General features: G+C 36.9%; 5 protein-coding genes across 5 annotated transcripts; 1 reads left to right on the forward strand and 4 right to left on the reverse strand.

Annotated features, from left to right (window-relative positions):
- Positions 1-187: 187 nt before the first annotated feature.
- Positions 188-1,602, reverse strand: SAPINGB_P001336 (uncharacterized protein; the record flags this gene model as incomplete). The annotated part of the gene is made up of 4 exons (XM_031996059.1): positions 188-564; positions 656-906; positions 996-1,420; positions 1,567-1,602. The coding sequence occupies 4 exons, from the start codon at positions 1,600-1,602 to the stop codon at positions 188-190; spliced, it is 1,089 nt and encodes a 362-aa protein (XP_031851950.1).
- A 348-nt stretch (positions 1,603-1,950) lies between these two features.
- Positions 1,951-3,117, reverse strand: SAPINGB_P001337 (uncharacterized protein; the record flags this gene model as incomplete). The annotated part of the gene is made up of 1 exon (XM_031996060.1): positions 1,951-3,117. One exon carries the CDS (start codon positions 3,115-3,117, stop codon positions 1,951-1,953), a length of 1,167 nt encoding a protein of 388 aa, XP_031851951.1.
- A 1,542-nt stretch (positions 3,118-4,659) lies between these two features.
- SAPINGB_P001338 (uncharacterized protein) lies at positions 4,660-6,751 on the reverse strand (the record flags this gene model as incomplete). Its single annotated transcript, XM_031996061.1, has 3 exons — positions 4,660-5,636; positions 5,920-6,645; positions 6,700-6,751. 3 exons carry the CDS (start codon positions 6,749-6,751, stop codon positions 4,660-4,662), a joined length of 1,755 nt encoding a protein of 584 aa, XP_031851952.1.
- Positions 6,752-7,520: 769 nt separating this feature from the next.
- Positions 7,521-10,349, forward strand: SAPINGB_P001339 (uncharacterized protein; the record flags this gene model as incomplete). Its single annotated transcript, XM_031996062.1, has 1 exon — positions 7,521-10,349. One exon carries the CDS (start codon positions 7,521-7,523, stop codon positions 10,347-10,349), a length of 2,829 nt encoding a protein of 942 aa, XP_031851953.1.
- A 127-nt stretch (positions 10,350-10,476) lies between these two features.
- On the reverse strand, positions 10,477-13,102 carry SAPINGB_P001340 (uncharacterized protein; the record flags this gene model as incomplete). Its single annotated transcript, XM_031996063.1, has 5 exons — positions 10,477-12,078; positions 12,412-12,531; positions 12,580-12,806; positions 12,888-12,959; positions 13,036-13,102. 5 exons carry the CDS (start codon positions 13,100-13,102, stop codon positions 10,477-10,479), a joined length of 2,088 nt encoding a protein of 695 aa, XP_031851954.1.
- Between the last annotated feature and the right edge of the window lie 280 nt (positions 13,103-13,382).

Genomic DNA, 13,382 nt, shown 5'->3' on the forward strand with positions numbered 1-13,382 from the left:
TTAATATAAAGAGAAATATGGTAGTGACAAGTTTGGAGAATATCTGAACTGTAGACCTAAATTATAATATGGGTGGGTGGGTCTGAAAAAAAAAAAAAAAAAAAAAATTTTTAACGTACTTGCAAGAAAATAATTAGTGTGAGCCGTATGGTGACAAACGCTCATATAAATGTCACAAAAAAAAAGCCTAACTAAGGATCATAACGTTTTTCTTTAATCCTCTAGTATCGCAAACCTTCACAATAAATAAGTTCCCACCAAGATCAAGCGAATCATCAGTTTCAAAGGCAATCGATTTTCTTTCTTTCTCTTCCTCTTCTTGCTCTTCTTCCTCGTCTTCCTCCTCAATGCTTCCATCTTGAGCAAGATGAAGACTGGCAGTAGACACAACCAAATAATCAAGATTAACACCCGCAAATGTCGGACATGTAATTCGTGTCGCCGAGGGGAAAACGTACTCTTGTAGAAGCTCACCAGCCGCTGAATACCTATGCAACCTTGAGCTTTGCCAAATGGCCGTCCATACTGATCCATCTTCCGCTACTGTCAAGCCATCAGGCTCAGCTAAATATAGAAATGTTAGATCATCAGAGAAGCATAAAAGCGTAGAAAAAAAAAAAAAAAAAAGTTACGACCGGTTACAAGCATGACTTACGAGCATCAAGGTTGGGCAATTTTATAGTAACAAAAGGCCGTCTATTAGATAAAGTTCCTGTCTCAATATCATAGTCAAACTGGAATATTGTGCTTGTTGGTGAGTCTGTGAAATATACAATTTTGTTATCGGGGCTAAATCCAAAGCCGTTCGGGATGGTGACGTCCTCAATGATTTTTGACACGTAGGGGTCCTTGCCATTCAGAGTCAAAGAGTACAATTTTCCAACAGGTGCAAGCTTGTTTCCAGTACTTGAATATATGTCGTTAGAATACTTGTCTTTAAAAAAAAAAAAAAAAAAAAACCGTTAAAGGAACTGAGTCACATATTATATACTTACTCGACCATGCTACCAGCGTAAAACCGACCAGCACCATCAACAGCACCATCATTAAAACGAAGATACGAATCTTCATTCTCATGTACTACTTCAATATACTTGATATTGACATCCCCAATATGCCGCTTGACATATTCTGGAGTTTTCGATAACTTGATTTCCTTGGTCAGATCCAGTTTAGCATACCCACGCTTCGCTCCTACTACAAAAATCCCTGGAGTATCAGTTAACCCTAAAACCGTGACACTCTCAGGCACTACAACGAAATAAAACTGATCTATTGGTTCCAAGTCTGACTCGCTTGGCTGTACAAAATCAGCCCAGTAAACACGTTTTCGCTCAATGTCTAGCCAAAAGAGCGTATTTGTACGGTAGTCATAAGTAGGACCTTCCGCAAGTTTGCAATTGCATAAGATAAATGGAACCTGTTTATGAAATGTTAAACTTGAAATAAATTTATTTATAAACATAAGCTTGCCTTTGATACTTGAATCGTTTCTACCATTGCTAAATTGATGAATTGCTGAATTGCTGACACTTTTAAATTGATGAATTGCTGAATTGCTCACACTTTTAAATTGATATCATATGATGGTAGTGAAAGCATATAAGCTTTAATTAGATTTAAATATTACTCCACAAAGAAATCCCGTCATTTAAGTTCAGGCCCATATTATTTACCCGGTCTGAAATATACCCATCACATTTATTTGTACGGAGCATCACAATAATATCACTCTCTTCTTTTTTTTTTTTTTAATATTCATAAATTAATTTACATGAATACAAATAAACAATTTATTAAGACCATTATTATACCAAAATATTTAATAAGTTATCTATAAAGTCCATAAAATAAAACCATGATAACATTTTAATTTTTATAAAGGGGAAGGGAAAAAAGCAAATTTTTAAACATTTAGATATCCAATATCAAATTGAAAATATCCCATATTTAGATGAGAGCGGCAATACCAGCGGCGACAGCAGCACCGAAGCCAATCTCCCAACGGGAAGCACCGTTAACTTGAGGGAGAATAGTGGATGTAGTGGGCTTAACTTCCTGGACAGTGGAAGTAGAGATGGTAGCAGAAGCAGTGGGCTTGACTTTCTGGACAGTGGAAGTAGAGATGGTAGCAGAAGCGGTGGGCTTGACTTCCTGGACAGTAGAAGTAGAGATGATAGTAGAAGCGGTGGGCTTGGCAGTAGGTGCAGTGGTGGCCTCAGTGACGGGAAGAGTCTCGCAGATAGTCACGGTAACAACACTTTCAGTAACTTTGGTGGAGCACACTTCCTCGCAGACAGTAACAGTAGCAGTAATGGTAGACTTGGAGAAGGAAGTAAGAGTGGTGTATTGAGTGTGGGTACCATTGGTGAATGGAGCGGCAGAAGAAGCAGAAGAGTGGGCCTTTGAGGTGGTAGGAGCGGCAGAGGATGTGGGAGCAGCAGATGAGGAAGAAGCAGCAGAGGAGGTTGGTGCAGCAGAGGAGGTAGGAGCAGCAGAGGAGGTGGAAGCAGCAGAGGATGTGGGAGCAGCAGATGAAGTGGGTGCCTCAGTAGATGTAGGAGCTGCAGATGAGGCAGGAGCCGCTGATGAGGTAGGAGCAGCTGAAGAAGTGGGAGCAACAGAGGAAGTAGGAGCAGCAGAGGATGTGGGTGCAGCAGATGAATTGGGTGCCTCAGTAGATGTAGGAGCTGCTGAAGAAGTGGGGGCCGCAGAGCTGGTCTCAGGTGTCGTAGTGGCAGCAGCAGCCGATGAAGTGGCAGCAGCGGCCGATGTTGCAAGAATAGAGTAAGTACCAGGAGTAAGAGCAATGTTACATGTGTTGAGGAAGGGTGTCAAGTAAGATCCATATGCAGACCATAAAGTGTCAGCGCAGGCCATACAGTCAGGAATGAGTTGCATGAACCCGGAGTCAGCAGCACAGAGACAAGTAGCATCACCATCAGCGCACTCACGGCCTTGGATGATGGCATTGCCACAGTAAGAATGGCATTGGTAGGAAGAGCCAGGAAGTTGAGGATTGGCCATAGCAATGGCATAGGCTTCAGGGAGGGCATTAGCCTTAGCGTAAGCGGAGCCAGCAAGAGCGGCAGAAAGAGCAAAGGCTTTGAACATCATTTTTTTTATTATTATTTGTAAAAAAAAAGTTTAAGTTTATTAAACGAATGTATGAAGTCAGTATAATCTTTTTGCTCTAAGCGAATGTACAACAGTTGGTAAATATTGAATAAAGGATAAAGAAGAGAGGGAAAAAAAATCCAAGCCCAATTGAAGCAAATTCAAGACTACTTATACTTTTTTTTCTTCTTCAGAAGTAACACCTTGTAATTTGTTTTTATTTATTTTTTAGAGTCATTTTCAATATAAAGACCTAAAATTTTCTATTCATTAGCTTTACTATTTACTATATATAGCCTTCTTTTCTTTCATTTTGCCAAGATCAAAAAAATCTTGTTCACAGCGTACCCAAAACAGGCCATATCTGATCAATCGCTTATGTCATATGTCTCAAAATGGCAATTGATTGATGAACGAGTAATAGTTGAGCTTAGAAATTGTTGGCGTACCGTCAAGTGGAGAAAGTTAAAAAAAAAAAAAAAAGACAAGTTATGAAAGAGAATGAAGAGGTATAAGAGATTTTTAAAAAGAATGAATTTTTTAAAATGAATTTAATGGAAGAGGGAAAAAATAAATTTTTTCATGACTTTAAGCCCATATTTTTATTTTTTTTTGAAAGTTTAAAATAATCAAAAATTGGGATACAGCTCATCATCACCATCAATATAAGTTTCACTACACTTTTCTCAATCATTTAAAGTCTTTTTTTTTTTTTTTTTGAGTCGATCATGTATTAATTTTTTTGTAAATAATCTCTTAAAAAAAAATCAAAGGAGGGGAAAGATATAAAAAAAAAAATTCATTTGGAAAAGTTATATATTTGGTAACACCTCAAACATATCTGTCCGCTTCATTTTCTCTTATTTTGGAGAACTTTGAATGTCATTGGCTCAAATAGGCGGTAACACACGATTTTATGTACTGATGCGCCTCTCTCTTTTCTTTTGGCTAGCTCTTAGTCTCTATTCTGTTTGTTGCACAATGACAATGCCCAGAGACAAATAAAGAAAATATAATACGATCGTAAATGGAGGGTTTCCAAATCAAAAAAAAAAAAAAAAAAAATTAAAATAAAATAAAATAAAATAAAATAAAATAAAATAAAATAAAAAATAAAAAAAAAATTAGAATGTATTCTACTATCATCACATAATAAGATGCCAATGGAAAATGAAAATGTAGCTTAAATTTTTAAATTTAAATAGTAATTACTTTTTTGATAATTATCAATTATAACTAAAATGTTGGACGGGACTAATTCAAATAATTTTATTTTAAAGTTTAAATTCTTTACAGAATAATAAACAACTTCGGATCTCAAATCTCAACAGCCGGGCCGATTTTAAAACGGTCGACTGTTTGGTTGTGATTAACTTTAATCACGATAATCACTGTTCAGAAATCTATTGCACTGATGAAAATAAACAATTTTTTAACATATTTATTTATTATTTTATACATGTATATAACTTAATTTTTTTTTAGTAATAAATAAATGAATAGAATAGCAATAAAAAAAACCAAGAAAAAAAATTATTTTCTTCAATTTCCATTGTTCAGACTTGTCGAACTATTGTTGGCACTATTTCCAGAACTTCCACTAGGTCCTGGAAGATTATCTAAAAGTACAGGCTTAAGAACCTGTTCATCAAACTCTTTAAACCACCTCGCATGATCATCAGCGCTTCGTGTAAGAATCCCAGACAATGTACGTGCTCCCAATCCTCCAGAATTGTTGCTGGATTCTCCATCATGAGACCCCGCGCTTACAAACCCAGCTGCTCCATTATTACCATTTTTGCTAGAATTTGCCATGGGAGGAAGATCAGATGCATCAGACTCCACATCAGATACCAGATCGTCATCGCCCCCACTTGCAGAATCGTCCCGGTAAGATGACGACCGTCGTACACGCGCACCGCCATCATAGCTACCCACGTCAACTCCACTCTTGCTATTCCTGCTACTACTACTATGCGCAAAGTTATCTAACGAGTACGAGCCCAAGTCGCTGCTTCCAAACCCGCTGTTCCGGGTGCGGTTGCTTCGATGTCCTTGACTTGTCGAATATCTCATGCCCAAAGATGCTTCAATATCAAACTCATCATCACTCTCTGCTTCTTCAACTACACCCGTGCGAATCCCTAAAATTTCAAGCATACGAGCAGTCGTGCCACCAAATACAATCACTGTCAGTACAACAACAACAAGTACCGTAGCCTTAAGCGAGTTGGCGTGCTCACCAGTCAACCCCGCCGCAAGTGCAACACCAACTGCACCACGAAGGCCTGCCCAAAACAGCATCATCTGGTACTGGGGAGGGATCTCATCTTGGTATGGCTGCAGCTGCTGATTGAGACTACCATTACCTGTATTAGCAGAATTGCTATTCTGAGCACGTCTTCGGCGATAAAACATGTTAATAAGCTTTGAAAGAGGGAAAACAGAAGCCCATCGAGAAATGCAAATGCCAATCGTGGTGACAATGATTAAAATTGGCTTGAATATAAGCTCAACCTCTGTAAAAAGAGAGAGACCAAGATAAATAAAAATGAAATTTTCCGAGAGTTGCGCAAGAAGCTGAAATATGTACTTGACAGCAATTTGCGTTCTCCGTGACATGTTGTAGTAAGCATAATGGCGAAGAGTAATACCACAAAACAGCAAAGAGACAATTCCAGACATATGGCAACCATTGGAAAAAAAATAAGAGGCGTAAGCAAAAAAGAAGCACAAGGCAAGACTCAATCTGTGGGAACCGTCTAACATGCGAGTGCTTTAAAATCAGTGCCGTAGTGATACCAACAATAGTTCCGATCATGAGCGAAATAGTAAATGTCATCAAGAAAAGACCAATACCCTTAAATAAACTGGTAATATGGAGGGTTTCTTCGCCACTAAACTTTTGCGCAGTCTCAAACATAACGATACAGACTGCATCATTAAGCAGTGACTCGCCAAAAATAATGGTATAAAGCTTCGGATCAACCTTGTAAGCATTGAAAATTGAAAGAATCGTAACAGGGTCCGTAGCAGAAAGTGTGGCGCCAACACTAATAGCATCCAAAAAGCTGATTTGAATTCCTTCAAGGCCAATAGCTGTCCAAAGGTAAAGCAATACTCCAAGAAAGATTGCTCCAAGAAACGTTCCCAAAAACGCAAATGTAAGAATCGTACCAATGTTTCTGAAAAAGTTTGCTTGGTGTAACTCATATCCGGAATTTAAAATAATTGGAGGGAGAAGAAGATTGAAAAAGTACGAATAGTTAAACGAGACATGTTCTTGAATAAAATGTCCAGGGAGAATCCGAATAATAAGACCCACAACCATTCCTGAAAAAATTGAAATAACAGTCTCATGCACGGCTTGGATTCTTTTTTGCTGCAAATAGTAACTAGTCCACAGAGACCCAATGAGAAGAATAATCAAAATAAATAGAGCCCATGATGTAAAGATCTCCTCAGTCGTAGGATCGCTAACCTCATCATCGGGAATATCAGGATCTGCATCTGTGCTATCGCGTTTTACTGTATAACAATTTTAATAATAGAACTTGATCTGTAAACATAAAAAAAACTTACATAGAATTGAGGTTAGAAGGTTAAAGCCTGCTTCTTGGATAGTTGCGAGCATTTTTTGAAGTTAAAAGAGAAACGAGCTGAGAGTTAAAAAAAAGCCATAGGAATGAAAGACAATGATATGAAAGTTTACAAATAGCCTGTTATTAAAGCAGATGTACGAAAAAAAAAAATCAAAAGAAATAGTAAACTAGCAAAAGAAATTTTTCAGTAAGTAACAAGAAAGAGATTCCTGTTTACTTTGCAAACGATAAAAAAAACGCGAATTCTAACTGAGTAAATAATAACTAATTAAACTTGGTGGTGTGGGAAAAAATATGCCTAGAACATTAATTAATGCCAGCTGTGCCGCCTTTATCCTAACCCTTTCCCTGATAAACACCATGTAAAGCCGTATTCAAAACTTTATCTGGTTAGCTCGTCGATAGCTGGTTTTGATCACTGCTCTTTATGAATTTGACTTTAAAGGCTTTTTTTAAGAAATGAATGTCTATAACTCGTGGTCCACTAAACATCATAATAAAACTTTTCATAAATTAAAAGTATTTTGTTGATTATTAGTCAGTATTTAAGGATCGCATTTATTTTTAAGTCTAAACTGAATTTTTCAGCTCCATTGTAGCTTTTTAATCTAGTTGCCGGCCAGTTATGGCATGAAAGATTTAAATACCTTTCATAAAATCTAAACATGTAGCCAATTAAAAAGCTTGCATAGAAATAAGCCAAACAAAATTTTTTAGTACTCAACATACCCTCCAACCTTTTGATAAAAAAAAATTCACTGAATTTTTATCAGTTTAAGCTTTACAAACGTACTAATAATAATGCTAGCGACAGCTTATCGCAGTATTGACAGAAAAATAAGGACTCAGTCAGCACTGGTGACTGTGGCTTCATTCCCATCAAAGCTTTTGAAACCACAGTTAAATGCAAATACCTTTCACTCTGCAAGCTCCTTGTTTCACCGCGAAAAATTATCAACAACAGAACTCGATGAAAAATGGTCAAATATTTGGAAAAAGAGCCCATCTAGACTAGAAATTCCTCACCTTATTGACTCTAAAACAGGAAAACCACTTGATCGCGAAAAATATTATGCATTGTCAATGTTTCCATACCCTTCGGGCATGCTCCACATTGGTCATCTCCGAGTCTACACTATCAGCGACGTTTTGGCACGGTATCGTCGCATGAATGGCTACAATGTGATTCATGCAATGGGATGGGATGCGTTTGGCTTGCCAGCAGAAAACGCAGCTATAGAACGCGGAATCGACCCTGAAACATGGACTCTTTCCAACATTCAAAAAATGAAAGATCAAATGAATATCATGTTTGCTGATTTTGATTGGGAACGTGAAATTGTGACATGCTCTCCAGACTATTATAAACACACTCAACAACTTTTCTTAAAACTCTACAAAGCTGGTCTTGCCTACAGAAAAGAAGCTGTTGTCAACTGGGACCCGATTGAAAAAACCGTTCTTGCAAATGAACAAGTCGACGACGAAGGACGATCTTGGCGGTCTGGCGCCATCGTTGAAAAGAAATATCTAGAACAATGGTTTCTTGGAATTACCAAGTATGCTCCTGAACTTCTTGAAGATTTGTCAATTCTCAAAGACTGGCCCGAACGTGTTAAAACGATGCAAAAGAACTGGATCGGCAAGTCACAAGGTGCCACCATTATTTTCCCTCTTTCTACCAACGAGTCTCTCACAGCTTTTACTACTAGACCAGATACACTATATGCTGTCCAGTATGTCGCCCTTTCACTTAACCATCCTATTGTCAAGTCTATTGCTCAAACAGACCAAGATCTTGCCGATTTCCTGGAAAGAGCAGCTGATTTACCTGAAGATACCAAAGAAGGATACAGACTGAAAAATGTTTACGCCGCGAACCCCTTGAACTCTTCAAAACATAACCTCCCTGTTTTTGTCGCACCTTATGTCCTTGATAACTATGGTCATGGTTCTGTAATGGGCTGCCCTGGTCATGATACACGTGATTATGAATTTTGGAAGCAAAACATGCCAAGCGTGTCTGTCGTCGAAACTGTTGTTCCGCCTTCAAATTACGTTCCGGATGCTAATTCCCCACCAATTTATACTGGAAAAGATGGTAAATTAAATGAAGTTTCTGGGCCTTACTCCGGTATGGATGCACGTGAGGGTGGAAAAAAAATTATTCAAGACCTTGAGTCTACAAATCTGGCCAAGTTTGATGTTCAATGGCGTTTGAGAGACTGGCTTATTAGTCGTCAAAGATTCTGGGGAGCTCCAATTCCGATTATACATTGTGACTCATGTGGAACAGTTCCTGTTCCTGATGACGAACTTCCAGTGCTTTTACCCAGAGGCCTTAACGGCCCACTAAACACTAGCCCCGAGTTTGTTCATACTCATTGTCCTAGCTGTGGCGGAAAAGCAAAACGTGATACTGATACCATGGATACTTTTATGGACTCTTCATGGTACTTTTTTAGATATACCGATCCCCATAACACAAATGAGATCTTTGATTATAAAAAAGCATCAGAACTCATGCCTGTCGATATCTATGTTGGCGGAATTGAACACGCTATTTTACATTTGCTGTACTCCAGATTTATTTCAAAGTTCCTAGCTAAGAATGGAAATTGGTCTGGTGGTGACTTAAATGGTGAGCCAATAAAGCGCCTGGTCACTCAAGGTATGGTCCATGGTAAGACCACTGTGTGCCCAGAAACTGGAAAGTTCCTTAGACCTCACGAAATTGATTACGAAAATGATGATCCAAATAAACCATTGGTTAAGGCTTCACAGAAACCTGCTTTGGTATCTTATGAAAAGATGTCCAAATCGAAATACAACGGTGCTGACCCAGGTGAGTGTATTAAAACTCATGGTGCTGACGCTACTAGAGCACACATTTTGTTTCAAGCCCCAGTTTCTGATGTTCTCAACTGGGACGAGTCTCAGATTGTCGGCGTTAAAAGATGGCTTTCAAAGGTATCTTCTTTCACCACTTCTCTTGCTGATGCTATTACTGAATCAGCTAACAAAACACAAAATGTTTCTGAGTTTTTGGCAACTATCAAGGGCCAAGCTTATGATGTCAAGTTTGATAAATTATCTAAAGCCGAACAAAAAATGTGGATTGAGATTCAAAAGCTTATCAAATCCATTACTGATTCATTCCACGACTCCTTATCTCTTAACACTGTGATTTCTGATTACATGAAGCTTACAAATGCCATTCAAAATACATTTGGAACAGGTCCATTTGATAACAGATCTTTGCCTGTTGCGCTTTATGCCCTTGAAAAGCTTCTTAAAGTTATGGCTCCTGTTACACCTGTAAATGCATCGGATAATTGGCAATACTTGCAAAAAGCTCTTAATCCAGAACTTAAATCATCTTCAATTTTTGCTGAAGCTTGGCCGCAGCTAGAAGCTATTCCAGGTGCAGATTTGGGCCGTTTCTCTATCATTATTAATGGCAAGCGCAGATTTGTTATCAATGCTTCGAAATCACTTGCAGGCAAAGAGAAAGAATTAATGGATCTTGTTTATAATAGTCCTGAATCAAAGGAATGGCTTGAAGATAAAAACATCACTAAGATTAGTGTATCGCCAAAGGGATTTGCTGTTACCATTGTTACAAACTAACAGTATCTCCAAAACAATTTGTAAATATGTAAATAAAATGACTTTCGTCCAAGTTCCAGTCTCAATCTATTGATAATATATATTTCCATGGAAAAGTATTATGAGGCGACTAATTCAAGCAGAAAAGTTATGCCTTTGATCTATTTCTTCCTTTTATAGAAGAATTAGCGTTACTTCCCATTATTTTATCATTAGATGTCAAAGAAGCAGCTGGTTTAGAGGCTTTGACTTTTGACACCTTTGGGTTTTGATTCAAGGTTGTTTTTTGCTTTTTAGATAATGGTGACTTGGTCTTCAATGCAGCACTAGTACTAGAAGAAGCTGATACGTTTGTATCCGTAGTTGCTTCAATTGGCCTTTTAGAAGAAGTTAATCCGTTTTTTAGTCGATTATTAGGCCTACGTTCCATAAGTTTTCTCATTGAAGTGTATAACAGTGAATATAGTCCGGTATATCCATTTTCTTCCAAAGTATCAAGAAACGAAATCCGAAATTCAGCATATGCTAGACTAATACCCCCAGATGCTGAGTTTAATTTAAGAGAAGTGTATGTTGGTGGCTCCATAAGTCGATGAAATTTCTTTGGTGAATTACGAATACCATCCTTGGTTTGTGATTTTTCTATCGCTTCTACCTGTACTTTATTTTCAACAGATCTTAGGAACTTTGCTGCCTGTCTGGCAAACACAATAGAATGCGAAAAACCAAAAAGCATTGCTAGAGGAAAGCTTTCTTTTGCTGCAATTTCTTGAAGGATGCCAATAAACTTATGGCTGAGAGAAAAATATGAAGGAACAATCAAATCTGGAGAGCTTTTAGTGACAATTTCAAAAGATTTGTTAAGCCACAAAGAATTACAAAAATCAAGAACATATCCCTGGTATTGTATACTTCGATCCAATGGTTTTTCACGAATATTACTAAGATGCAATGGTTTCCATCGAACTAATAGATCAGAACAATGTGAAATTATAACTCCTGAACGAGACATAAAAAGATAATAAAGAAGATCAGAAGACATTGATAAAACAACTGGAAACACATTATGGTATGGGAACATTGCAATTTCTTTAAAGAACAATATTATGCTTAACGCCACTGTAACGTTTTCTTTAAACTTTTCAACGGCAAACAACCCATAATAGTCCACAAAACACACAACCGATCTTAAGGTACGACATTGTTCAGTAATGTTCAAATTGTCAACTTGACCTTTTCCTGAGAGTATTTGAATTCTCCAGTTTCGAATAAGCTGCGTAAGTAACTCGAAAACCCAAACTTGTCTGGAAGCATAATTTGACACAACCACCCTTTTCAAAGGCTCCAGAATTTGATCTTCAACAAACTCATGATAATTCATAGGTAGTAAACTAATTAATTTAAACATTAAGTCGCAATTTTGAATTCCATCCCAAATTGTGAGATATTCATATAAAAACTCTTCTGCCGCATAGGGGAACCTTTTAGTATACATGGAAAATGAAACAATTTGTTCAAAGTAAAATCGAAGGCCGGCTCTAGAAGAACCCTTTGTTATTATAGAAGTTCCTGGTCCACTTTGCTTTCCCATCACTGTCGAATTTTTTGCAGGATCAACTGCACCACGTTGAAATGTATCATAAAGATGCTGAAGAAGCCATGAATTGAATCGATCCCATTCGTTGCTTGAGCCTTTGTACAAAAGTAATCTTACAAGCATTCCTGAGTCACCATTGAAAATAGAACCCAGCTGATCAGGAAATTTTAACCTATGAAAACTAGAAACAAGTTGTTGAAGATTAACTATATTTTCCACTCCAAACTTTGGTAGATAAGATGACAGTGAATTAATGGTCGTAAATATAAGTGGAACACTTTGATTATCAACTGTAAATGGTATATTATTTAAGACAGATTTTTTCCTGTCTCCATTTTTGTTTTTTCCATTCAAAAGATTGGTTCTTTCATAATTATCTGAAATAAATGGGTGATGTGTTTTGTTAAGAGTACCATAAATTTCCTGAATTTGGTTTATTATTTCTTCCATGCTCAAATTTGGATGTTGAAAAAGTGTAGCACGAACCAAAGGAAGGCTGCCAACAAAAAGAAGAGGGGCGTAAGATTGGTAAAGACGTAAAAGTGCTGTGATATATTGTGAACTTGGAAATCTAACATAATATTCAGTGAGAAGTTGAATTCGCCACTGTGTCACAAAAGATTGAGAAGTGGATAAAAAAATCAGATGACAAACCCACTGACGCGTCGACTCATATGGAACCTTTGCTAAAATTGGAGTGTAAAGCTTGGAGATAATTAAAGGGTCCTCCAAAAAAGAATAAACAATAACTAGCCATTTTAAAAGAGCCGAATGAACAGAATGATGAATGTGAGATTTGTGATCATGCTTAATACCAATAATTGATACAACGATTTTTGAAGATACAAGAAAACGTGGATATAAAGCATCCCGAATGATAGCTATCTTATATTGAAGGGGTATTTTTATTTCAGAATTGGTAATAATTTTTATGATTTTTAAAAGAAAGTCATTATGAATACCGTATCTTTGCGAATAAGAAGAAAGTGTTGATATGGCTTCTTTTAAAACTGTAATGCCATCAGACGGAGTGTCTAAATCCACCGTTAGTATATTATTAAGAGATGTTTGAATTCTAAACTAATATATATATATATATATATTACATACAATTAACAAGTGTTGAAATAGCATCATCTAAATGCTTATCAACTTGTGATAAAGTGATATCCATCATAATGAATGGTTCTATAAGGGATATTTTTTCAAAGAAAAAGTTATAAAGTTATAAAATTATAAAATTATAAAATTAATAAGATTAATTAAAATGTTAGTGCATAAAGGATTAACAGGTTTCAGTTACCCTGAATATAGATATAAGGTATTATGTAACTATAATATTGAATTAATTGGAGATATTTCCAGACAGGGTAACACCACTTTTGTTTCCTGAATGTATCGATTTTAAGTACGATATCAGCAAAGTGATTGAACTAAGCTTGGAATGTATCAAATAA

Source organism: Magnusiomyces paraingens, assembly GCF_902498895.1.
Source record: "Magnusiomyces paraingens strain CBS 517.90 genome assembly, contig: contig1, whole genome shotgun sequence".
Classification (NCBI taxonomy): Eukaryota; Fungi; Ascomycota; class Dipodascomycetes; order Dipodascales; family Dipodascaceae; genus Magnusiomyces; species Magnusiomyces paraingens.